Source organism: Dromiciops gliroides, chromosome 2, assembly GCF_019393635.1.
Source record: "Dromiciops gliroides isolate mDroGli1 chromosome 2, mDroGli1.pri, whole genome shotgun sequence".
Classification (NCBI taxonomy): domain Eukaryota; kingdom Metazoa; phylum Chordata; class Mammalia; order Microbiotheria; family Microbiotheriidae; genus Dromiciops; species Dromiciops gliroides.
In genome coordinates, this window is record NC_057862.1 from 20,547,926 (window position 1) to 20,575,743 (window position 27,818).

At 43.2% G+C, this 27,818-nt stretch overlaps 1 protein-coding gene across 1 annotated transcript in view; it reads left to right on the forward strand.

Annotated features, from left to right (window-relative positions):
* CISD1 (CDGSH iron sulfur domain 1) overlaps window positions 1-27,505 on the forward strand; it is a 31,865-nt gene extending 4,360 nt beyond the window's left edge. The window contains exons 4-5 of the mRNA XM_043980255.1: window positions 9,253-9,458; window positions 26,085-27,505. Of these exons, the coding sequence (XP_043836190.1) occupies window positions 9,253-9,458; window positions 26,085-26,174 (296 nt within the window). The 3' untranslated portion in view covers window positions 26,175-27,505. The remainder of the gene's footprint in view (window positions 1-9,252; window positions 9,459-26,084) is intronic.
* The last annotated feature ends 313 nt before the right edge of the window (window positions 27,506-27,818 follow it).

Here is a 27,818-nt window from a genome sequence, read left to right on the forward strand (position 1 = left end):
CAGGAGCCTGGGGCAGCCCCACACAAGCCTCCGCCATTCTTGGGGAGGCTGCCACTCTTGGCCAGCTCTCCATACCTTTGCTTTTCTTCCTCCTGGAGGACATTTTCCTCTGCTCCTTCAATAAGAACAGAGTTGGGGTTGGCGGGGGGGGGGGGGGGGGGGGTTGAAAAACCCTGAACCCAAACTATTCTTCAGTTAATTCCATGGACAACAAGAGTGCAGAGGAGAGAATTTTTTTTTTAATAGATAGGACAGACTTCTTGTTATTGCTCTGTTGAATAGGGTCCAAAGGAAGGAAATTGACAATAATGGATAATTGTCAGTAATTAGACTTTGTCAGTGTCTTGCCATTCTTCTTTTTGACTCAGGGCTTTGAACTATCAAAGACCTTCAAAGAGTACCTGATTCTCCTTCCTTCCTTTCCCTCAGTTCTGAAGTCATAAACAAATCTAGGACTCCACTCAACACCCTGTGTGTAACTTCAGAGCAGTAGCCCCTTCCCCTCTGTATGTAGTCTCCAACTTTAGAATGTAAGCTCCTTGAGAGCATCTCTCCTTGTTTTGGTCTTTGTAGCTCTATTGCATGGATAAATGATGGCTAAGTAGATGACATGTGGATGGATAGATTATGGCAAAAAAAAAAAAAAGATAGATTATGGCTAGATAGATGAATGAATGATGAGTGGATGGATGGATACAATACTTATTCATTCATTTATTTATTTATTTTTAGTTAGGCAATTGGGGTTAAGTGACTTGCCCAGGGTCACACAGCTAGTAAGTGTTAAGTGTCTGAGGCTGAATTTGAACTCAGGTCCTTCTGAATCCAGGGTCGGTGCTCTATCCACTGCGCCATCTAGCTGCCCCTACAACACTTATTTATTAAGTCTTGTTCAGTGCCAGGGTCTATGCTAAGGGTTAGAGATACAAACAAGCAAGGAAGACAGTTTCTAATGGGAGAAGGCAGCCCATTAGGGCTCTGGAGGAAGTGGGGGGGGGTCGGGGGAGAAGAGGTGGACTAGAGTGTGGATAAAGTAGATAAGATAAAATCCTGCCTGTGGGAGCTGGGCCTTTAGTAAGCAGGGTGATGCTTGGGGTGGTATTTTTTTCTTCTTACTAGCAGTCAAGATAACTTCTTTCAAGAGAGAGAGCATGGGCAGCTAGGTGGCGCAATGGATAAGGCACCAGCCTTGGATTCAGGAGGACCTGAGTTCAAACCCAGCCTCAGACATTTACTAGCTGTGTGACACTGGGCAAGTCACTTAACCCCCATTGCCCTGCAAAAAAAAAGAGAGAGAGGGAGCATTCCCTGTACAAGTCCAGGCCTCTCTCCTTCTACCTGTCAGATGCTCTGCTTTCACTTAATTGAGTTTCTCTTGTAGCTCCCCTTGGGTTGAATATGATCTTGCCCAGAGCCAAGTCAGTTTTAGCTCCGTTCCTCATTACTGCCTTAGCTCCCCCCCCCTTTTTTTTCTTTTCTTGATGGGGCAGTGAGGGTCAAGTGACTTGCCCAGGGTCACACAGCTAGTAAGCCTCAAGTGTCTGAATCCAGGGCCCGTGTTGTATCCACTGCGTCACCTAGCTTCCCTCTACTGCCTTAGCTTTTCTTTTTCTTTTTTTTTTTTCGGTGAGGCAGTTGGGGTTAAGTGACTTGCCCAGGGTTACACAGCTAGTAAGTGTTAAGTGTCTGAGGCTGAATTTGAACTCAGGTCCTCCTGAATCCAGGGCCGGTGCTCTATCCACTCTGCCACCTAGCTGCCCCTGCCTTAGCTTTTCAGAGTGACCGGGATGTAGAAGGGAAAACAAAAGACTGACCATTTAAAAAAAAATTATTTTGTCTTTGTATCCCCAGGGCCTTTCACATAACAAGCACTTCGTAAATGTGATTTGGATGGAAAGAGGTATATTTCCATGGTTCCCCTTTATAAGCAATGTTTGGTGCTAGGAGATCAAGAAAGAAGAGTCTTGTGAATAGAGCTTGAAAAGCTGCAGCAAGTTTGAAAATATTCACGAGGGCCATTTCCAAATAATGATGTCATGATATGGATGGCCCAAGGCTTTCTCCATAGAAATCATTGGTGAAAGCCAACCCTCAGGCTTTGACAATGCTTGAGAATCAGAAGGGAGCCCAGATGTGCATCTCATGTTAACATATCACGGCTTGTGGGGCAGAATTAGTTCTTTTTGTTATGTTACATGTAAATAGCAACTGTGCATGAGAATAAGTCCTTCATTCCACAAGTACTTATTACTTCTGTTAGAAACTCGGCTAACAGCTCAAATAGTGTTAGCAGCCCTAGTGTTACAAGCAGGTTTCGGCTCAAAGAAGCCAAGCAGGCAGCAGCCAGTGGGTGAAGGCTTCTGTATTCACCTGCACAAAGATGGGCATTCTTCTGAATGTGCCAAAGAGTGAACTGAAGTGAGGTCCTTCACCTCTATTTATACCCCTCAAGGGGTCCCCTCAAACCAATCACATTAAGGCATTTTATTATTCCTCATTTTCCCCCATCAGCATGCGGCATAACAATAACAACCAGTCAGATTGTACCAAGTGGACCAATAGCCAGTGCTAGAAACTAGTGGTACCAGGCCGTAACCTATTCTGTGCAAGTGTCGGCTCCTTCTCAGACCAATACTGTGTTAACTATATAACTCTTCAAGAAAGAAAACCTGACCCGGGTTTGACCAATCAGATTGCAGCCTTAGGCCCCACCCCTATGGGGGAGTAAGAATGTCCCCATTCCCCACTAAACCTTGCTTGTGTAAACATAACCTTTCAAAACAAAACTCAAATCACCTGGGGAATCACCTGGGGCTCCTCAAGGCAAACTCCCAGCCCAGCCCGACTCCCACAGAACCCAGGCCCTTCTGCAGGCCTTGCTGGCCTTAGGCCCAGGAACTTCAGCTCCTCAGAGCCTCCTGTGCCAAGTGGCCCCCTGCTGGGAGGTCAGGGGGGGGGGGGGCACAAAGCTGTAGGGCCTGAAACCAGACTCACTCTCTGCCTTCAGGGCTCTGAGAAGAGTCCAGATACGGTCTTTTCTCTCACCTCTATGTATCAGACAGGGCTGTGCTCCGAGTATGCAAAAAAAAAAAAAAAAGCCCTTATTCTCAAGAAGCTCACAGTCTAATCAGGGAGGTAATGTGCGGGAAAACTGTGTGTATAAGATATGGACAGTTAGGAGTGTATGTAGATCGAAAGTGTGGTTGTAAAGTGACATTAATGGGATGATAATATTTGTAAATCTTAACAACTTTATTATTATTTTTTTTTTTGCAGGGCAATGGGGTTTAAGTGACTTGCCCAGGGTCACACAGCTAGTAAGTGTCTGAGGCTTAACAACTTTATTATAAGAGTAATTAGGTGGGGCAGTGGATAGAGCACTGGCCCTGGAGTCAGGAGGACCTGAGTTCAAATCCAGCCTTAGACACTTAACACTTACTAGCTGTGTGACCCTGGGCAAGTCACTTAATCCCAATTGCCTCACCAAAAAAAAGTAATTAGGAGTATGTGTAGACAGAGGGTGTGGTTATAAGTTGACATTGATGGGACAATACACAAAAAAAATAAAGAGGTAAGAAAGGAATTGTGTGGAAGAAGGAGGGGGGGAAATTGAATGGGGTAAATTTTTCCACAAAAAAGAGTCATGGAAGAACTATTATAATGGAGTGGAAAAGGCAGGGTGGAGGGATGGCGGGCAAAGATTAAACCTTATTTTCATCAAAGTTGGCTCAAAGCAGGACTAATATACATGCTTAGTTGGATATAGAAATCTATCTTACTCTTTAAGGAAGTAAAAAAAAGGAAGGGAATAATAGAAGGGGAAGGAGGGACTGATACAAGAGAGGGGATATTGGGGAAGGCAGTGATCAGAAGTAAAACTTTTGTGAGGAGGGAAAGGGGGGGAGATAAACAGGTGAAAAATAGCATGGAGGGAAATAAACAGGTTTAGCTATCAGTATGAATGGGATGAACTCACCCATTAAATGGAAGTGGGTAGCTGAATGGATTAAAAACCAAAGTCCTACCATTTGTTGTTTACAAGAAACACTGTTGGAGGATTTGAAATACAGTGTAAACGTAAGGGGCTGGAACAGAATCTATAATGCTTCAACTGAAGCAAAGAAAGCAGGGGTAGCAATCATGATTTCAGACAAAGCAAAAGCAAAGATAGATCTAGTTAAAAGAGATAAAGAAGGAAACTATATTTTGCTGAAAGGTACCATAGATGGGGCAGCTAGGTGGTGCAGTAGATAGAGCACTGGTGCTGGAGTCAGGAGGACCTGAGTTCAAACCCTGCCTCAGACACTTGACACTTGCTATGGGACCCTGGGCAAGTCACTTAACCCCAATTGCCTCACCAAAAAAAAAAAAAAGAAAAGAAAGAAAGGTGCCATAGACAGTGAAGTCCTATCATTACGTAACATATATACCAAATGGTATAACATCTAATTTTTGAAGTTGAATGAATCACTGGAGAAAATAGATAATAAAACTATACTAATGGGCGACCTTAACCTTCCCCTCTCAGAACTGGATAAATCTAACAACAACAAAAAATAAACAAGAAAGAAGTTAAGGAAATTATTAAAATCCTGTAAATTATCTATGGGAGATCTCTGGAGAAAACTGAATTGGAAAAGAAAGGAATATACCTTCTTCTCAGCAGTATATGAGACCTACTCAAAAATTGACTGTAGTATGGCATAAAAACCTCACAACCGGATGCAGAAAAACAGAAATAGTAAACACATCTTTTTCAGTTCATAATGCAATTAAAATTATATTCAGTAATGGACAATTGAGAGATTAAAAATCAATTGGAAATTGAATAATCTGATCCTAAAAAAAACAAGTGAATCAAAGAAGAGATAGAAACAATTGATAAATTCATTAGAGAAAATGACAAAGATGAGACAGTATATCAGAATTTATGGGATGCAGCCAAAGCAGTTCTTAGGGGGAAATTTATATCCCTAACTGTTTACATCAATAAAATAGAGAAAAAGCAAATCAATGAATTGGGCATGCAACTAAAAAAAACCTAGAAAATTAAATTTTAAATCCCCAACTAAATACCAAATGGGAAATCCTGAAAATCAAAGGTGAGATTAATAAAATTGGAAGTAAGAAAACCATTGAATTAATAAAACTAGAAGCTGGTTTTGTGAGGGGGAAAACCCAATAAAAAAGACAAACCATTGGTTAATTTGATCAAAAAAGGAAGAAAGAAAACCAAATTAGTATCAAAATTGAAAGGGGTGAACTCACCACCAATGAAGAGGAAATTAAGACAATTATTAGGAACTATTTTGTCCCATTATATGCCAATAAATTTGACAATCTAAATGAAATGGATGAATGTCTACAAAAATATAAATTATCCAGATTAACAGAAGAAATGAAATACATAACCCAATTTCAGAAAAAGAAATTGAACAATCCATCAATGAACTTCATAAGAAAAGTTCCTCAGGACAAGATGGATTCACAAGTGAATTCTACTGGGGCAGCTAGGTGGTACAGTGGATAAAGCATAGGCCCAGGATTCAGGAGGACCTGAGTTCAAATTCTGCCTCAGACACTTGACACTTACTAGTTGTGTGACCTCAGGCAAGTCATTTAACCCTCTTGCCTCCCCCCCCAACAAAATAAAATAAATGAAAAACAAAACCAAAAAAAGAGTGAATTCTACTAAACATTTAAAGAACAATCCCAATATTATACAAATTGTTTGAGAATATAAGTGAAGAAAGGGTCCTACCAAATTCCTTTTATGAGACAATTACAGTGCTGATATCCGAACCAGGGAGAGCCAAAACAGAGAAAGAAAATTATAGACCAATCTCCTTAATGAATATTGATGTGAAAATTTTGAATAAAATACTAGCAGAAAGATTACAGCAATACATCACAGGAATCATACACTAAGACCAGGTGGGATTTATACCAGGAATGCAGGGCTGGTTTGATATTAGGAAAACTATCAGCATAACTGACCATATCAATAACAAAACCAACAGAAATCTTATGATTATCTCAATAGACGCAGAAAAGGCCTTTGACAAAATACAGCACCCATTCCTATTAAAAACACCAGAGAGCATAGGAATCAAAGGAGCTTGCCTTAAAATGATAAGGAATATTTAAAACCGTCAGCAAGCAGTATCTGTAATGGGGATAAGCTAAAAAGCCTTCCTAATACAATCAGGGTTCGTGAAGCAAGGATGCCCATTATCACCTCTGTTATTTAATACTGTACTAGAAATGTTAGTTATAGCAATGAGAAGAAAAATAAAGGGATTAGAATCAACTAAAAACTACTTGAAATTATTAAAAATTTAGCAAAGTTACAGGATACAAAATAAATCCACGTAAATCATCAGCATTTCTATATATTACCAACAAGGTCCAGCAACAACAGAAAAAGAAATCCCATTTTAAAGAACTGTAGACATTATAAAATATTTGGGAGTCTACCTGCCAAGACAAGCCCAGGAACTATATGACCAGAACTATAAAGCACAAATAAAGTCAGATCTAAACAATTGGAAAAATATTAATTGCTCATGGGTATACCGAGTAAATATAAAAATGACAATCCTACATAAGTTTATTTAGTGTTGTACCAAACTATCAAAAATATTTTATAGATTTAGAAAAAAATAATAAAATTTATCTGGAAGAACAAAAGCTCAAGGGTGTCAAGGGAATCAATCAATGGAAAAATACAAAAGAAGATGGTCTAGCAGTATGAGACCTCAAACTGTATTATAAAGCTATAGTAATCAAAATAATCCGGGACTGGTTAAGAAATCGAGGTGGATCAGTGGAATAGAATAGGTAGAAATTACAGTATATTTAATGACTATAATAATCTAGTATATTATAAACCCAAAGATCCAAGCTTTTTGACAAAAACTGCTTGGGAAAACTGGAAAACAGTATGGCAGGAGCTAGGTATAGACCACCATCCCACATAGTATACTAAAATAAGGTCCAAATGGGTACATGATTTACACATAAATAGTGATCCCATAAGCAAATTTAAGAGACCATGTAGGGGGCAGCTAGGTAGCTCAGTGGAAAAAGCACTGGCTCTGGATTCAGGAAGACCTGAGTTCAAATCTGGCCTCAGACACTTGACACTTACTAGCTGTGTGACCCTGGGCAAGTCACTTAACCCTCACTGCCCTGCAAAAAAAGGAGAGAGAGACACCATGGTATTGTTTATCTGTCAGATTTATGGACAGAGGAAGAATTTAGGACCAAAGAAGATATGGATTATATCCCAAAACGTGCTAAGGCTAAGGTTGAGCCTGAGCCTGATTACCAAAAGAAAATAGAGAAGAATTAGAATCATTTGAAGGGGCTGCAGGCTCATGCTTTTGGAGCTGGCAAGGGACCTTAGAGGTCATCTAGTTCAGCCCTCTCATTTTATAGGTAAGGATACTGAGGCCTATAGAGGTTAAGTCCTTGGTCCAAGGTCAGACTTGTAAGCACATGGAGAGGACTGGTGCCTCTAATGCTAAATCCATTGCTCTTTCCTCAGAATCACAAAGAGACCAGCCCAAATGGAGGGAAACACAAGGAACATAGGGTTGGGAAAAACCTATCTTAAAAGTTGAAACAAACTAGTAGACAGTACCATGAGAGAAAGGACCAAAAAGACTAGTAAATGTCTGGAGAGGTGGGAGCAGTGGCCTGGTTAATTCTGGATTACTTGGAGAGGTGGAGGTTTCTGTTGGATTTCATGTCTGTCTTTGGTACTTTGAATCTGGCTCCACTTAAGAGCTGGTACTTCACCTCAGACAAAACAGTGACATCACCCTGGGGAGAGCGCACTGGGAGAATGCCAAGAAGCACCCCCTTCATCCTCTTGACCTACTCTTTCCAGATTCTCCTTACTGCCCTTTGTAAACTGTAACAAGTGCAGCCATGTGATGTGGTGATTAGCTTGGTAGACTTGGAGCAGGCTTGCCTCAGTACAATTCCTGCCTCTGGCATTTCCCAGATTTATGACCTCTCTGGGCCTGTTTTCTTCATCTGTGCAATTGGGATAATGCGGTCAGTGGATACCTTCCTCATAGGGTTGTGAGGTTCAGATGAGTCAGTGAGTAAAGCATTTGCAAACTGACTGAAGCTACCAGGTAGTGCAGAGCTGGCTTCTTCTCTCAAACCTTCCCTGGAGCAGGGCCTGGGGTCCTGTTTAGGGAGTTCATTAAAGACCATATAAACAAGTCAAGGCAGTACTTTTAAAAGGCACGTGACTTAGCAGAAGGAAGTTGAGAAGGAGGCAGGTAAGCTGGGCAGTGTAGGTCCTCGAGGTCCTGACCCAGTGATTTCATTGGAGAAATTCCCAGTGAGGAAATGCCCTCTACCAAGGCCGGTTGGCACCTTACAGAAAACCTCTGAGTCTTGAAGAGCTGTCTTAGCATTGATTGTAAACTGCTTTGACACAAGGTCATACCACCCATATGTGTCAGGACTGTGAGGACAGATCTCTGGTGTTTTGAGTGTTTTTGTGTTAAAGTAGTGTATATTTTACAAATCAGTCTTGGCCTTTTGTTATCATGCTTGTGCTGCTTTGATCTCTGTCTTCTCCCTCAGCTCCCCTGTGTTCCTTCTCCCATTGGTGAGTTCCTTCCAGAAGTTCCAGCTGCCATGCCTCTTTTTCTCTACTTCACTTGCTGCTGCGGGGAGCCCAGTGAGGGTGGAGGGAGAGTAAATAGATTTTTAAGTGAAAAAAGAGAAGTAAGACAATTGTTAAAAGTGTTTTTGTCACCTTCATTTTCAAATATATCCTGCCCCATCCCTGATCCAGTGACCCATTCATTCCTTGTCACGAAGATGATGAAAAACAGGACAGTAAAACTTAAGAATTATTTGTGTCTGATAGTATTTATAATTCTCTTTTCTCAAAGAGAAGGAAGTACACTTTCTCCTTTCTCTAGAGTCATTATAATTACACTGCATAATGTCATTATAATTACATTCTAATTAACAGCTAAATAGCTGTTGTTGCCTTCTAATTCTTTTCACCTACATTTTTTGCAGGTATACTATAGATTATTTTATTGTTTCTGCTTACTTCACTCTTCATTAGTTCACCTAAATCTTTTCTCATGATTCTCTGAAGTCCTCAAATTCATTGTCAAGGAGTAATATTATTCCCACTCTATTCATGTTCCACAGTTTATTAACCAGGATGGCTGAGCTCTACTGATCATGGTTTTCTTTTTCTCCTCAATTTAGCGGACTGCATTGCAGCTGTGGCACTGGCTGCTGGGACTGCTGTGGTGGGCTATCTAGCTTACAAAAGGTTTTTGGTGAAAGAAAAACGCTACAGGTCCATGGTCAACCTCACCATCCAGAAAGACAACCCCAAGGTTGTCCACGCATTTGACATGGAAGACTTAGGAGAGAAAGCTGTGTACTGCCGCTGCTGGAGGTCCAAGAAGGTAAGGAGACGGGCCCGTGGTCCCATAGCCTTCCCAAGTATCTGCAGATTTGAGGCCACTCTCAGGAGTCCTGGTCATCTGATCATTCTTGCTTATTCACCCTTTTCAAGAAGCAGGACCGGCTCATGATTCCCAGTGTCCTCCCAGTGCCGGGTCAAGAGGGTTCAGTTTGCCCGGCTGTGGTGTACCATGCTTAATACTGACAGAACACAGCAAAAAACTTAGCTCCTTTGAGAGAAATGCACTGTCAACCCCAGTCTGAAATGTCTTGTGTAATACCAGCAGCTGCTAACCAGCCATACTGGCCCAAGATTAGCGATAGGGATCTTGAGATGGGTGAAATACTTTCCTGAAGCCAAAGGGGAGAAGGAGATAAATTTACTCCCAGTGACTTCTCAGCATTTCTGGTGATTTTTGTGGTCACAAGAAGAACATTGTGTACCCTCACTACTAATTAACAAATAAAATAGATTTCACCAAAGCAAACACTTGGAAGGCTAGAGAAAACAAAGAGTAGAGATAACCATCTTTCTGATTCTTTTCCTGTCAGTGTGTTGTTTTTTATTCTTTTTCACTGAGGAGAGCTTTTATTTCAACAAAGAATTGTCACTGACAAAAATAACCAACTGGCTGGTCCTACTAGAATCTAATGGTGTCTTTCAACACCTCATGGCTCCCTTTCTTTCTGTAGAGAATTGAGAAGACTGTTGGAGTCCACTCAACTAAGAGTGCAGAGGCAGTGTGGAGTAGGGGATAGAACCTGGGACTTAGGAAATCTGAGTTCAAATTCTGCCTCAGCTGCATATTAGCTATGTCATCTATTAGACTGGGAACACCTTGAGGGCAAGAACCTCTCTGTATACTCAGCACTTAGCACAGTGTTCTCCCTCACCCCTCACCCAATCTTACTCTCTCAAGTGTATGTTTGTGTATGTGTTTGTGTATAATGTATGTAAAATACACATGGTATATAATAGCTGCTTGATAAATGGTAGGTGGTGTTGGAGCAGTCAATAAGCATTTATTAAGTACCAACTATATACCAGGCTCTGTATGTTAGGAATGAAAAGAAAGGCAAAAACATGGATAATGATTATTGCATGTTCACAGGGGAATCACATGACTTCCAAGCCTCAGTTTCCTTTTGTAAAATAGGATTATAAATGCTTGTACCACTTTCCCTTGTATATGGTTGCTGTGAAGGAATCATTTTGTACTCCTTAATGTGCTATGGAAATGTGAAATAATTAGGCTCTGGAACAGGAGCAGTGAGTCCCTTGAGTGGGTTACAAGAGAGGGATGGACTCGAGTGTCTAGGTTTTGCAAAGCCCTTTAGAAAGCCTTCTGGAGGTTGGGTAACCACTGTTGGATGTTTTATAGTAGGTAGGATATTTTAAAAATCCTCTCTTTGGCTCACCTGAAAATATTTTAAAAAATAAACGTTTCTCCAGCTTAAAGCCATTTCTGTACTCTCCCTCCTTCCTTTCAGACCTAACGCCTTTTAGGAAAGTGAGTAAATATTCAAGACTTCAAAAAGGAGTAAAGAGTGGTGACCAAATTTAGAAGGAAAATTCTCTCTTGTCTAATTAACACTGCTGCTTTCTCTTACCCCAGAGGGATTCTAATTTGGAGTCCGGCTCCAAGCAAGACCCTCTTTGCCTATTTCCTTGAGGTGTGATGAGAACAGTGTTGAGCAGAGAGAAGAGATCCCTTTGATGACTGAAGGTCCCTGGTGACTACTTGAGCAGAGGGGTCCAACAGGAATGAGGGTCATGGACAATGATTCTCCCTGTGGTTTTACTGAAAGGTTTAAGTGGAACAGAGCGATCATTAACCCGTGAGCTGTGCTTTTGTCCCGTTGTGAGATATCTTGTGTGAGAGACCTCTTGGGAGTCAGGAAGGGCTCTGTGTTGAATGCTTCTGTGATCTGGGCTAGAGCCTTGGAGGGTTCATCCAACTCCCAAATCCTGGGATCAGTCACATCACTGACACTTAAGAGCTTTGGGACCCTGGGTGGAAGACTTGACTTCATTTTCTTCCTCTTAAAAATAGGAATAATAGGGGACAGCTAGGTGGCGCAGTGGATAGAGCACTGGCCCCGGATTCAGGAGTACCTGAGTTCAAATCCGGCCTTAGACACTTGACACTTACTAGCTGTGTGACCCTGGGCAAGTCACTTAACCCTTATTTCCCTGCCCTCTCCCCCAAAAAAACCCCCAGTGGTTTAAAAAAATGGGAATAATAATGTCTTGTGAAGTTGTGAAATTTATGTGAAATAATAATGCCTGTAAAACCAGCCCTATATTAGTCTTAGCTCTTGGACCATTAAGTGCCAAAGCAGCTGGTGCATGTCAGAGAAGAGAGAGGGGCCTGTGAATGTAAATAGCCTCTGAAGGCCCTTCTGGATCTAAAACTGGGCCTAAGAGCTGGATTTGAATCCTGCATCTGCCACTAGCCCCTCGATGACCTTAGCCAAGTCACTCAGGCTCTCTGGGCCCGAGTATCACCTCCGCTGTGAAATAAATGAGGGGTTGGACCGGGTGACCTCTAAGTGATCGGTCCTCTTCTGGTACCAAGATTCATCTGGACGGATGGAAAGTATGCAAACCAGAGGCAGGAGGACCTGATAGGATACTCTTCAACGAGCCTAAGTATGGAGTTACAGAGCTTGACTAGGGCTGGAAAGAAGAGGAGGAGGAGTAGGGTGGTAACAACCAACATTTATGTGGCACTTTGAAGTGTTATCCCATTTGATCTTCACAAACAGGCTTTATTATCATTTCCATTTTACAGATGAGAAAAGTGAGGCAGATAGGATTGAAGTGACCTGCTCAGGGTCACACAGCTAGTACAGATCTGAGGCTGGATGAAATCAAGGTTTCCCAACCGAGTCTAGCACTCCATCTACTGTCCTTCCCCACCTCCACCTCTCCCCCTGGCCCCAGCTGCATGAGGAGGAATGGACAAACAGGACAGTTCCAGTGTAGTTAAATCAAAAGCATTTGGTAACTTCTCAAGTATGGGCACAGAAGCAGAGAGATCAGTGGGAGACAGCCAAGGAAGGGTGGTGGTAAACAAAACTGGGGACTTCAGGATGGGGAGCTAGACCTCGAGGGGAGATGGACTCCATTTTAAGCATGCTGGATTGGAGGTATTTGGGTAAAAGAGTAAACAGGGGCAGCAAGCAGTTGAAAACACTGGTGAGAAGCTGGAAAGTAAGGGAGAGGAGAGACTAGCTAGCCTTGGTACCTGCTCACCCGACCAGTAGGAGCAGGGGACTGGACAGGCAATTGATCAGGAGTTCTGTGATGTGATCCTGGGTAACCCAAGCCAAAAATCAAAGCCAGCCAGATTCTAAAGGTCCTGGTCGGAAGCTATGGGGAGAGTGCATGATGAGGACAGGCAGCTGCTACAGGAGCCCTGCCTAGGCCACACAAGAGGAGAAATCACTAGACTCTCTGCCGGGGGAACCAGTTGGATGGAAGTGGTCCTACCGTTAAAGACTTCCTTCTAGCAGTGACTCAGGGTCCTTTGGTCCTGCCCTCCTCTCTAGTCTCCTGCATGTGTTGCCTTCCTTCATTAGAATGTTTGCTCCTCGAGGGCAAGAATTTCTTGCTTATATTTGTATCCTCAGTGCTTAGAAAGGTGCCTGGCACAGGTAGGCACTTAGCAACCCACAGTGGATGGGACCTGGCACTTGTAGTTAAGAAGACCTGAGTTCAAATCCTGCTTCAAACACTAAGTGAATCTGGGCATGCTGTGGGTGGTCATTTTCTTCGATTTTGCGAGATTGTTCCTGGGGACTTTGGAACCTTTATGGTGGGATTAGGTCATTTCCAAGGTCCTTTCTAGCTCTGACAGCCTATGAATATGAATCCTATTGTTTGTCATTCATTTTTTGTTTCTTTGTTTGGTTTTTTTGTGAGGCAATTGGGGTTAAGTGACTTGCCCAGGATCACACAGCTAGTAAGTGTTAAGTGTCTGAGGCCGGATTTGAACTCAGGTCCTCCTGACTCCAGGGCTGGCACTCTATCCACTGCACCACCTAGCTGCCCCACAGCCTATGAATATGGAGAAAGCTCTAAAAACTTGGCACAGGGCTCAGACCTTGGCTCTATTCTTTCAGCATGTTTTTGTCAGTGGTCTAGAGGAAGGTGTAGACAGGACAAGGTACAAAAATTTGAAAATGATCTGAGAATACTAGAATGATTGGCTAGATCCAGTAAGATAATACTGAATAGAAATCAAGGCGAAGCCTATTCAGGTACCAGATTGAGGGAAGATGTGACTAGGCTGAAGCCCCTGAGAAAGAAGCAGCTGGTGCCTTTTATTGGGTTGTAGGCTTGGTGTGAATCCACAGGATGACCACACAGACCCAGAACTTGGCAGAGGTGATCGTGCTGCTTGGCTTGACCTGGTCAGACCATGGCCTGGGTATCCGGCAGATACTGACACAGCATGTCCCTGGGTCTGGGACTCGAGCAGGCCCCCACACTGTTCCAGAAGATTTCCAGGAGACACCAGGGCTATTAAACCTGGAGTAGGGAGGAATTCAGCCAAACCTGATCACTTTCTGCAGACATTTGCACACGTTTACACGTGGGATGGTGCAGTGGAGAAGCTCTGTGCTTGGTAGCTAGAGGAGACACGTCTGGGAATCCTGCCTCTTGGTACTAATGAGCCGGGGGACCCTGGGCCACCTCCCCAATGCTTCAGCCTCTCCATCTGTAAAGTGCTTGCACACGGGGCCATGGTGGCAGTGAAGTGAGCGTATGTCCGTGTGTGTGAAGCGCTTTGTAAACCTTAAAGGGTCAGACATGTCAGTTATTATTACCACTGGAATTCTGCTTACTCTCAGAAGGCAGGACTGGTTGTCCTCCAGTCCTGAGATGCTCACCATCTTCATCTCCACCTCCTGGCCTGTCTGGCTTCCTTCAGTCCCAACTAAAACGTCATCTTCTGTGGGAAGCCATTCCTAATGCTATTTAGTGCTAGGGCCTTCCAATTTAATAAATTTCCAATTTTCTTGCCTCTATCTTCTCCCCTGTTAGACTGTGAGCTCCTTGAGGGCAGGGACTGTCTTTTGCCTCCTTTTGTATCCCCAGAGCTTAATATAGGGCCAGGCACATAGTAGGCCCAATAATTGCTTGTTGACTGACTAGAAGCAGAGGGCTAAAATTGGCAAAAGGCAGATTTCAACTCAGTGTAAGGGAAAATCTGACAAAAAATATTCCTTAGGAAAGCAGTGTTCTACAATAGAAAGACCTGGATTCAAATCCCACTTCTCAGGGTCAGCTAGGTGGCACAGTGGATAGAGCACCGGCCCTGGAGTCTGGAGGACCTGAGTTCAAATCCGACCTAAGACACTTGACCCTTATTAGCTGTATGACCCTGGGCAAGTCAAGACCCCAATTGTCTCACCAAAAAACAATAACAATAAATCTCACCTCTCTCACAACCTGTGTGACCTTGGACAAGTCACAATTGGTTACACTAGATGGCTGCTGAGGTCCCTTGCTGCTCTAGAGCTGTGATCAAAAGGGGAGTGTCCTGCCATGGGGAAATAATGGGCAAAGGCTCTTTGATCATTTGTCAGGTGGATTATAGAGGCTTTTCATGGTCAGGATTAGGACCATTCCAGCTCTGCTTTTTTTTTTTTTTTTTTTTGCTCTGGGCGGTGAGGGTTAAGTGACTTGCCCAGGGTCACACAGCTAGTGTCAAGTGTCTGAGGCCGGATTTGAACTCAGGTACTCCTGAATCCAGGGCTGTGCTCTATCCACTGCGTCACCCAGCTGCTCCTCCCCCTTCCTTTTTTCCTCTCAGAGAGCCTTCCATATAACAAATAGTTATTTTATTTTATTTTATTTTTTAAGTGAGGCAATTGGGGTTAAGTGACTTGCCCAGGGTCACACAGCTAGTAAGTGTTAAGTGTCTGAGGCCGGATTTGAACCCAGGTACTCCTGACTCCAGGGCCAGTGCACTATCCACTGCGCCACCTAGCTGCCCCACAAATAGTTATTTTAAACAAAAAGTCAAGGGGTAAAAGTCCATTTAACTGATCGAAACATTGAAAAGGGCTGAAAAGCATGTGCCACGTGCAGCCCCTGTGGACCTCGCCCCTTCTGCCACGGGGTGAGAGTGTCTTCGCCGTCCTCTTGTTTGGAGCTGTGCTTGGTCTGGTTATTTTTGCGAACTTCACTTTGGATTTTGGGGTGTCTGAGGTTATTCATTCCATTTACATTATTGTCGTTGTGTATGTTATTTACAGTTGTGTAGGCTGTTTTCTTGGCTCTGCCAACTTCCCTCGGCATCAGTTCACAGAGCTCTTCCCAGGCTTCTCGGTATTTATCACCCACATCATTTCTTACAGCACAGTAAGAGTCCATTACACTGCCGGACCACCGTTTGTTTAGCCATTCCCCAACTGATGGTCATCCTCTACTTTGTTTCCAGTTCTTTGCTGTTACAAGAAGTGCTGTTGTAGAAGCTTTAAATATACCAGGACTTGCTTATCAATGGTTGGCAAACATTTATTAAGCACCTGTTATGTGCCGGGCCCTGTGCTAAGCACCAGGGATACAGAAAAAGACAGAAGATAGTCCCTCCTCACGGAACCCACGGTCTAATGAGGGAGCCTCACTGCAGGTAACCACTGCTTACAGGATATATACAGGATCGATCATCCGCAAAGGGAAGGCACTAGAATTGGGAGGGATCAGGAGAAGCTTCCTGGAGAAGGCAGGAATTATTGGGCACTTGAAGGAAGCTGCAGCAACCTGTAGGTGGAGATGAGGAGGGAGAGAGAGCCAGAGAATATCCTGACTAAGGATGAGGCTCTTCTTGTTTGAGGAGCAAGGAGGCTGGTGTCCCTGCCTTGAAGAGTACGTAGTGGGGAATGAGGCGGTTAGGAAGTGCTTAGAATGCCAGACAGGCTCTTATTGATCCTGGAGGTGATGGGTCGTGGCATAGCCAGCTAGGTGCTTTAGGAAGATCCTTTGGCAGCTCAGTGGAAGGTGGATTGGAGTGGGGAGAGATCTGAGACAAGCAGGAAACACCCCCCCCCCACATTCCCCAGCAAGCTGTCATCAGGGATGAGGTGATGAGGGCCTGCCTCAGGGTGGGGGCCGTGTCAAAGGAGGGAAGGGCATCTGTTAGAGAAGTGTTGAGAAGGTTAAAAAAAAAAAAACCAGGTCTTGGCAAGAAATTGACTGTGGGGGCTGGGAGTCTGATGTCAGCAGGAAGGCTGGAAGTGGCCCATCTTAGACTAGAACCTGAGCTAGGCCAGAGGCTGCAGGATTAGAGGGGCAGCGGGGCAGCCAGTTTGTCTTCCAAAGGGTTCTCTAGACTGGGAGTGATTTAGGAGGCTGCGTGCGCCGAGTCGGGCTGCCTCCCACTTTCATTTCTTGTCTTTATAGCAGTTTTTAATAGTAGTCAACTGGGAGGCACAGGGGTACCAGGGAGGGACAAGAGCACTCATTTTAAAGACCTTGGTTTAACCCCATCTCTGCCCCTTCCTACATAAATAACCCAGGGCGAGTCACTTACTCTTTTCAGGCCTCAGTTTCCTCCTCTGTAAATGAGGGGATTGGGTCAGATGACCTCTGAGATCCTTTCAGACTCTTCTGTATGATCTTGTAATCAACAGACATTTATTAAATGCCTGCTGTGTGTTAGGCATGGCATGAGGGTCCAGGGGCACAAAAGCAAGAATGTTCCCTGCCTTCAAGCAGCTTACATTCCATCTGGAGAGATGATGTATTACATGTATTAAGTGTACATAAAATACTTACAAGGTAACTTTAATTATTACATAATTGCTGCTTTAATTAGGAAATATGGCAAACTAGAATTGGATTTTGTGGCTTGTGGTGGCGACCACTTCCCTTTCTGAGTTTTTAGAACTACCTCTTTTGAATTACATTTTAGGGGGGGAGCAGCTGGGTGGCGCAGTGGATGGAGCACCAGCTCTGGATTCAGGAGGACCTGAGTTCAAATCTAGCCTTAGACACTTGACACTTACTAGCTGTGTGATCTTGGGCAAGTCACTTAACCCTCATTGCCCAACCAAAATAATAATAATAATGAATTACATGGTAGAATTTTGCCTAGTATCTCTGGCAAGTTGACCAACCTTTAGTTTGTATGACAGTGGGTTCTATTGGGGGGGGCAGGGCAATGAGGGTTAAGTGACTTGCCCAAGGTCACACAGCTAGTAAGTGTCAAGTGTTTGAGGCAGGATTTGAACTCGGGACCTCCTGAATCCCGGGCTGGTGCTTTATCAACACTGCGCCAACTAGCTGCCCTGACAGTGAGTTCTTAAAAGACCCCTGTGTGCACAGCTCTGTCCTAAGCACTAGGGAAATCAAAGACTTCCCTATTAGAAATTTTAGTTGACATGTGTCTCTTTCTAGTCTTAAGCATACTCAGACCATAAAATTTTAAACTGTATTTCAGTATACTATCTGACATTTATATAAACCTTTAAGTTTGCAAGTATTTTACAACTCTTACCTCATTTTATCCTCATATCAACCCTAGGAGTTAGGTGCTGTTATTAACCCTGTTTCACAAATGAGGAAACTGAGGCAGAGGTGAAGTGACTTGCCCCTTGTCACACAGCTAATAATTAATTGGTTTCTTCTTCAGTACTAAGTATTTTAATTTATGTATTTGGAGTTAATAGGTTTCCCCTGACTGCTTGAGGGGTCCACAGCCCCAAATAGGTAAAGAACTCCTGATATACAGGCTCTTGTTATTAATAGATACTTAATTTCAGCACTTCTCACCAAAGAAGGCAAGCTTCATGACAATAGTTAGTGGGGGAGTGCTTGATCAGCCCTGTGATCAGTCAGTAGGTGCATCTATGATGAATTTTTTTTTAAAAAGCAAAGTTACAAAAAGATAAATGATTACTGGGACAGAAGTAGATCCACAAACATGACAAGCAAGGAGAGAAGGGTGGGACCCACAAGAGAAAGTCACCATTAAACAACTCTGTCTTTTCTATGGCGTGTAGACAGCATTACTTTGATCAGATGAAATTGGCGGTGGAGTTGGACTCTGCTCTGTAAGCACTGTGATGCTCTGTGCCGTTGAAGTAGCCTGGCTAGTGATTAGAAACAGTCCCGTCGTGGGCTACAAGCTTGTAGCAGTGCCCCTTTGCCTTAGATCTCCCTTCAGACTAGCAGTTGGGTTTTCTCAGGGTACTTTTTTTTGTCTTTGAGTTGGAAGTAGAGGAAGGTGGGGAGAATTTTAGGGTTTTTTTAGGTTGTTGAACCAACTTGGAGGCAGGACCAGCATTTGCTGAGATGGGAGCAGGAGATTAGAAGGAAATGAGATACTGTTGTTTATCTCTTTGCTTCCTAATATAAATGCCCTTTATGGACTAAAGAATGGTGTTGATCTCAGCAGTTTCCTAAGCTCAAAGCAACCACCCCTAGAGGTGTCTTGGCTAAAGTTGCTGCTGTTGGGAGATAGTTGGGAAATGTATTTTGTAGCATCGGTCCAAGATGTTAAAATTAGTGCGGAGGGTTCAGTGGTGAGAATTCTCAGAAACCAGGGTGGTTTTGTTCATGGAAATGACACTGAAGGGGAAGCCTTGCCATTTGCCTCGCTTCTGCATCCTTAAGGATCATGGAGACTTTCATTTACTTTGTGGCTGAAATCCCCTAAGCAGATCCGGCTCTCCCTCTTACAGTGTGAGCTCCTGTCTTACTTTCCTCTTTGTATGTCCTTGGGGCACACAGTGCCCCACAGTGCTTTCCCCATACTAAGTGCTTGAACCACCCATTCTTTCAAAATGGGAAAGAATTGGAGGGATCCTATTTTTCCAACAACTGAGGTCAAATGGAGGGTGGGTCAGGGTCAGCCAGGGGAGTTGCAGAATATGGTTCTGGTTTTAAAACTGGTGCAGATTTTTCAGTGGGAGGAAGGAGGGACACTTTATTGTATTTCTTGGGAATTGGGTAGATTTCCTTGTCACACTGTGAGCTTGTGTGCTCCCTGTGTTAAGCCAATGAAATACTTTGTGTTCATTTACAATGTTTCAAGATAGCTGAACTCCCCCATCTTGATGTTGAGTTAGGAAAGAAGTAGGAGATGGTAATGCTTCTAGGCTGTCATTTTATTAATAAAATCCTAACAGTTACTAAGCATCTTGCAAAGGAGCCCTTCTGAATTGCCTTCCTCTTTCTGAATCTCATTAGGCTTCGCTACAAACACTGTTCAGCAAATGATTAAGTATCATGGCCTTTGCCCTCTGAAGTTGGTGACCCTGCCCTTTAACATATGGTCAACTGGGCCTTCTTCCTATATTAAGAAACGCCCACCAGTTAGCCTCGGTCATTGATGCGAATGTCAGCATCTTCTTTTATGTCTCCACCTTGAGGTTTTCCCATTGGGATTCTGATCTTTTAACTTGATTGAATTTGAAATCTTCCTGGGAGGTTAAGAAAACCAGATAGGTTCGTGGGCTAGAAATCAGCCAAGTGGAAAGTCTTATTTTATGTGTAGTACCTGATGTTAGCTCCATTTGTGAGTTTCCAGTGCTATCTCTTTCAGATGCCACTTTTGATACCCATCAGCTCGTTAGTGCCTCCTCCCACTGGGTGACTTTCCTTTTTACTCTTAGAAGGAGGAAGGGGGGGCTGAGGGGGAGAGAGAGAGAGAGGGAGGGGGAGAGAGGGGGGGAGGGGGAGAGAGGGGGAGGGAGAGAGAGAGGAGGGGGGGAGAGAGAGAGGGGGAGGGGGAGAGAGAGAGAGAGGTTGCATTTGTGTGTATATTTCCATGCAATCCAACAGATTCGTCCAGGGCTTGCCATGTGCCAGACCCTGGGCTGGATACTCTGGGCACACACAGAAATGAACCTTAAGGAATTTAATATTCTACTTGGGAAAGTAGGTAAATGCAAAGTAATCTGGGTAATAGTGCTCAGAACTAGAGAACTGGCAAGATTGTGTGTTGGAGGGAGCCCAGAAGTTGGGTCTGGAAAGGAGATGGAAATCATAGAAACGATCAATAATTTTATGAAAGAGAATGACAACAATGACACGCCTTACCAAAATTTATGGGATGAAGCCAAAGCAGCTTGACCCAGGGCAGTGCTCTACCCACTGCACCACCTGGCTCAAAGCACCCAGCACCATGAGGTACCAGACACTGAGGCCCTCTCGTGCCAAACTGCCAAGCATTCAAACTGTTTGGCAGAGAGCGCAGCTCTGATGGGCTCGCCACGTTGTTCGATTGCCATATGTATTTTATGGAGAACTCCTCCCAGAGGGCAAGAGCTCACATGGCGGGGTCAGAAAAAGCCATACAAGGACACTCTCAGGGGCTTTCTTAAGACCTTTGGAATTGATTGCGTCACATTGTGGACATTGGCACAGGGCCTGCCCAGCATGGCGTGCCTTCATCAGAGAAGGTGCTATGCTCTATGAGCAAAGCAGAATTGAAGTAGCTCAAAAGAAACGTGAGATGCACACATTTAAAGAATTCAACCCAAATGTTCATATGAATTATTTGTGTCTGGCTTTGTGGTAGAGCATTCTGAGCTCATATTGGTTTGGTCAGCCACAGTTGGACACACTGTAACTTGACTAACATAGTGATGTCATTTTAGTCTTCTTCAAGAACGAAGGACAACAACCAACCAACCATTTCTCAGATATGTAGAGCTGAGTCAAATATTAAGTATACAAATAAAACCTCAAATGATATATGGCCAAAGGATATGAGCCGGCAGTTTTCAGAAGAAGAAACAGAAGTATCCATAATTCTGAAAAAATGCTCTGAATGACTGTTGACTAGAGAAATGCAAATTAAAAGAACTCTGAGATACCACTTCACATGTATCAGATTGGCTAATAAGACAGAAAAAGAAAATGACAAATGTTGAAGGGGATGTGGAAAAATAGGGACACTAATGCACTGTTGCTAGAGTTGTGAACTCACCCATTTTGAAAAGCAATTTGAACTATGCCCAAAAAGTTATAAAACTACATACCTATCTTTGACCTAGCAATGGCACTGCTAGGTCCGTACCCCATAGAGATTGCAAGGATTTGGAAATTGAGGGCATCGTTATCAATTGGGGAATGGCTGAACCAGTTGCAGTTGTGTAATTTAAGATTCTAAATGTGGATTCTAATCTGTTCCCCCAGTTTTGGGGGAAACTGACTAAAATCACTGATAAAACGAGTTTAGGTTTTTAAGGGTTTATTGAAAAATAGAAAGAAAAAGATTGAGAACAGAATTCTAACAGCCTGGCATTCCTATCTTTCCTCAAATTTCCTGTGAAGTCCTCTGCCGCCACCACCACCATCAAGTCAGGAATCCAAAAGAGAGCAAGAGCTCTCCGTGCAGGCTCTTTCCTCCTTCCTGTCTCCTCCCAGAAAATAGGAGGCTCCTCAAGTTGATTGGCTGATAGCCTTGATAGACAGCACCCATGAGCAAACGTCACTTCTTGACACCAAGGAAAAGCCACATGGCCTTGCCCTCTGAGGCATTCTCCTCATGGCGGAGCTTTCCCACAGCAAGTCTCCAGTAGGTGGCATCATTCCAATCATTACACAGTGTATGATTGCAGTGGAATATTACTGTGCTATAAGAAGTGACAAACGATGCTTTCAGAAAAACCTGGAAAGATTTACATGAACTGATACAAAGGGAAGTGAGCAGAACCAGGAGAACATTGTCCATAGTAACAGCTACATTGTGTGAAGATGAACTCTCAATGACTTAGCTATTCTCAGCAATACAGTGATTCAAGGCAATTCTGAAGCACTCATGATAAAAAATGCTGTCCACCTCCAGAGAAAGAACGGCTGAAGTCTAAATGCAAATGGAAGCATACTTTTAAAATTTTATCATCCTTGGGGGGAGGGCATTGCTCTTTGTTGTGGGGGGGAGCAACATGGCTAATATGAATCAAATTATGTTGGAAAGGGAGAGAGGGAGAAAATATGGAACTCAAAATTTTTAAAAATGTTTAAAATTTTTGTTTACACATAATTGAAGGAGAAGTACAAATGACATTTTTTAAAAAGGAGATGGAGGGGAGGGGAAAGCGTATCCCAACACGGTACACTGCAGCATATGACATGTTATGGGTATTCTACAGAAAACATTGTCAGCCAGTTAAACATTCATTTTTACTGACCCCGGCAGAATGTCAGCTCCTTGAAAGCAGGGCTTGTTGGTTTTGTCTTGTATACCTACCTTAGCATCTGCTTCCTTGCCTGTCACACAGTGGGCTTTTATTTGACTTCTTTTTTTTTTTTTTTAGTGAGGCAATTGGGGTTAAGTGACTTGTCCAGGGTCACACAGCTAGTAAGTGTTAAGTGTCTGAGGCCGGATTTGAACTCAGGTACTCCTGACTCCAGGGCCGGTGCTTTATCCACTGCGCCACCTAGCCGCCCCTAGCTGCCCCATTTTTAAAAAAAAAAAAAATTATTTTTTATTTTATTTATTTATTTTTTTGTGGGGCAATGGGGGTTAAGTGACTTGCCCAGGGTCACACAGCCAGTAAGTGTCAAGTGTCTGAGGCTGGATTTGAACTCAGGACCTCCTGAATCCAGGGCCAGCGCTTTATCCACTGCCCCACCTAGCCGCCCACACAGTGGGCTTTTAATGTTTGTGAAGTCCTAAGTGCTTAATAAATAACTGTTGTTTTGAACTTGCCCTCTAAGTCATCAATTTTCTCTTCCTCCTTCTCTGAGAAAAAAAGAAAAAACCCTTGTAACAGATAGGCATAATCAGACAAAACACATCCCCACCTTGGACATGTCCAAAAAATATATGTCTCAATCTGCACCCTGAGTCCGTTACTTCTCCATCAGGATGTTTTATCCTAAGTTTTAGAATTCTGCCTAGCCACTAAGTTTATCCTAGTGCTTAATTAAGTCTTCCAAAGTGGTTTGTCTTCAAGGTATGATTGTTATTGTATAAACTGTTCTCCTGGTTTTGCTTACTCCACCCAAGTCTTCCTGAGTTTCTCTCAAACTGCCCCTTGCGGGGGGTAACATTCCATTGTATTCACATATACCATCATTTGTTTGGCCATTCCTTCATTGATGGGCACTCCTTTAGTTTCTAGTTTTTTGCCACTCTCTAAGGCTTTGGTACCTATGGGTCCTTTTCCTTTTTCCTTGAACTCTTTGGGGTACAGGCCTCATAATGGTTACCACTGAATCAAGGGTTATGTATGTTCTCATAGCTCTTCGGACATAGCTCCAGACCGTTTTCTAGAATATGCTGGTGGCCCAAAGACCACAAATGGCTAGTAATAAAAGTTGGCATGAAACTCTACTAAAATTAATTTTTAAAAGTTATCATTAAGTATAAAAGTATCATTAATGATAGAAAGTTTTCATTACTATCAGCCAACCAGCATGCTAGGGTTGAGTTCAGACATCCCTCCACCTCCCTTTTACAGAGGAGGAAACAGGCCCCTGGCAGGATGAAGTGGCCAGCCCGGTGTCACACATGTAGTAATTGGTGGCGGTGGGGTTTGAACCTGTATCTCCCACCCTTCCCGTCCCCTTTCCCTGTCCCCAGTGACATCTTTCGGGTCAGTTTCAGCATCATTCCATGTCAGAAGTCTCTCCTGGGCATGAATGAACCTAAGAACAGTCGTCCTATAACTGGCAGAGCCCAGGCCGCTTTTCCTGTGATTTTGTTTTCAGAAGCCTGTTTTATTACCTCCGTTGGGGTAGAACGATTGTGCGGACTCTTGTTTCTCACCCTGTTTATAAAATTGGAGCCATTGGTGATATGAATGTAAAATGGTCTGCATTTGTTTAGTAAACATCTGCCACTTGGAAATGCCGACCTTACCCTGGCCTCCGTGATTGCTGGGAGAGGGAGCAGGCTTTGGGTTTTTAATTGCCCTTCTTTGCCATGATGAATGGGCAGAGGGAAATGTCCTCTTTTCTGCTTACTGCAGAAGCCTTACCAAGCACCTGTCCTTTTCTGTATTTGAGGAAAGATGCTACATCTTCTCTTAGTGCCCGTCAGACTGAATCCAGGTGCTGGAGCCAGAGCCTCTTGTGTTTTCCTGCCAAACTTCTCCAGCTTTGGAGACAGTGGGCCCGAGCCTTATCCCAACTCTGCCTTTCCTTAAGTGATCTTCCATAGGCTACTTCTCCTAGCTAGGCCTTTACTTGCATCACCTGCAGTAGGTGGGCTCTGGTTGGACTAGATGACCCAGGTTGCTTTTCTGCCCTAACATTAAGCAATAAGCATTCATCTCCGATGTGTAGTTAACACAAGTTCAGTAGTTGAAAACTTAGTCCTTTCCTGAATACATCTTGATAATAAAAATGTTGGACATAAACAGATACCCTGAAAGATAAACTGAGAGAGTTTCTCCTCTTTCCCCTCCTCTCCGCCCTTGTTGAGTGCTGGCCTTTTGCCTCCTCTGGATTCTATGCTGGTAGTTGTTTGGGTATTGGGGGGGAGGGGCTGGCTTTTTTTTTTTTTTAAGAAATTGCATTTGATCTAACATAAGCAGCACTGTGGTATGATAAAAGCTTGGAAGCTGGTTTACAAATCATTTTACATACATTATTCCCTTGTATCCTCACAACAACACAGGAAAACCTGTGTTCACATTTCACCTCAGACTCTTACTAGCTGGGTGACTTTTGACAAGTCAGTTTTACTCTCTGGGTTTCAGTTTTCTCTCTTGTCTGTAAAATAAGAGTGGTGGGCTTGAAACCTCTAAGGTCTCTTCCAGCTCTAAAAATGTTCTTAAGAATTATGCTGGGGGGGGCAGCTAGGTGGCACAGTGGATAAAGCACTGGCCTTGGATTCATGAGGACCTGAGTTCAAATCTAGCCTCAGACACTAGCTGTGTGACCCTGGGCAAGTCACTTAACCCTCATTGCCCTGCAAGGAAGAAAGAAAGAATTATGCCCATTAGAGGCAGCTAGGTGGCTCAGTGGATAGTGCTGGACTCAGAGTCAGGAAGACCTGAATTTGAATTTTGACTTACACATTAGCTGTTTGACCCTGGGCAAGGCACTTAACCTCTGTGCCTCAATTTCCTAATCTGTAAATGAGGATAATAATAGTACCTACCTCCCACTGTTGTTGTGAGTATCAAATGAGATAAGATTAGTAAAACATTTTCAATTTAGGCCTTTTACAGTCATGTCTGACTCTTCATGACCCCAAATGGGATTTTCTTGGCAGAGGTACTAGAGTGGTTTGCCATTTCCTTTTCCAGTTCATCTTACAGATGAGGAAACTGAGGCAAACAGTGACTTGCCCAGGGTCACGAGGCTAGCAAGTGTCCACTGCACCACTTAGCTGCCCGTGTACAACATTTACTTTTACCTTAAGGTGACTATATAAATGCTAATTGTTGTTGTTGTTGTTATTTTCCAAGTAAGGAAACTGAGACTGAAAGGTTATGATTTACTTGAGGTCACAGAGAGCTATTAATCATCTGGTGTGAAATTTGAGCTCAGGTCTACCTGTTGCACCTCTCTCACCAGTGGGCATCAGGTGAAACAGTATCTGTAAAGTATAAAGTAATAATAATAATACACTAAAGTGCTACCAGCTGTGATTATTATCATAATTGATCCCACAGTCACCTTGCATTCTTCTCTCTCTTTTTTCTAGTTCCCATTCTGTGATGGTGCCCACACAAAGCACAATGAAGAGACCGGTGACAACGTGGGACCACTGATCATCAAGAAAAAAGAGGCATAATCGATGGACAGTGTAGACTGATTTATCCTAATGTTGCTGATTGTTTTACAAGGAATTAGATTACTTCTGTCCAATTTCCTTTCCCCGGGTTCTCAGTGTGGTCTCTCTTGTAAGCTAAGGCTTTCATCTCTGTGCCCTCTGCCTTACTACTTGTCCAAACGCCGTGGATACGCTCACTATAAAGAATCTTCCTGTCCTGTGGGTTGTTCTTCTGTCTTGTAGGGATTGTGTTCATTGGTTTCTTCAAATTTCAAATAATGGCAGGATATCCTTGGATCTGTATGTTGATGTTAATATATTAAATTATTTTCAAAATCATGTATATGCAAATTGTAATTGCATGCCACAAGCAGATTCATCACAAAGCCCCTTCCAAAAAGAGGACAGTTTCTTTGTTTAAAACTATGAAGGCCTGGGGGCAGCTAGGTGGTACAGTGGATAAAGCACCAGCCCTGGAGTCAGGAGTACCTGAGTTCAAATCAAGGCCTCAGACACTTGACACATACTAGCTGTGTGACCCCGGGCAAGTCACTTAACCCCCATTGCCCTGCAAAACAAAACTAAACAAAACAAAAACCTATGAAGGCCTGACCTGGCTGGTTGAGAATTTGGCTTTTCATTTAGCACACAATAGATGAGGAAATAGGATATTTGAAATGTATTTGCAGAGTTTATGATCTAAAGGAAACCTCTATTTTGGAGAGTTAAGTCAGTTATAAATTTTATTAATGTTTACACATAAATTTGACTGTCATCAGGAAATGGAGAGATACATTTGGAGGGGCTTTTGGGAGTGATTTAGTTCATGTTCTTGTTGTCTTCATCTCTTACAAATACTTCAATTATGTATTTGGGAGACAAAAACCAAACCTGGAAATGTTTATCCAAGAGCCATTAGATGCAAAATAGTTGAGCAAGCTTTACCCACAATCCAATGTTGAAAACTAGTCAGGGTGGGCAGATGGACTAGAAAGGGAAGACATTATTTAGTCTTTAGTCTAACACACTTCCATGTTGGAAAGAGTGGTTAGTGCAGAACAATTGAAAGGTCCTTGCCACCAGCAATGGGGGGAGCAGGCATGGTTAGGGGGAGTTTGATTTGCTTTCCTGTCGCTCAGTGACACCCACCCCATTAGAACCCTCCTTTGTAATACGCAGGTAGTCAGGTCAAACAAGTCAGTAAATTTGCTGTGGGTGACAATGTTTGCCTCATCCCATCCCTGTAGTCCACCCCTACTCTGCCAAGAGGTGGGAGGCATGCTTCACATGTGGCTAATGTTAAGGAAATTTATTTGAAGAGGAAAATAGGAATTAAATCATATTCTTCTAAACTTTGTGTTCTTTTTTTCTTAATTTAAAAAAGGCACAAGCTCAAAATACTAAGAAAGTTATGTTTTTGTGACAGACCAAAGGCAAGCATTTCTGATTCATGGAGCGGAGAGAGAAAGTATGAAAACTGAAAAGAGCTGCTAGTCATAGAAAGGTTAAAATGAGTTCTTCAGTATCTTAAATAACACAGATGGGATTTAGGGGGTAGAAAAGAGAATTTTCTGGATCAATTCATTTAAATAAAGGAAATTAGGGCAGCTAGATCCACAGGGGATAAAGCACCAGCCCTGGATTCAGGAGGACCTGAGTTCAAAT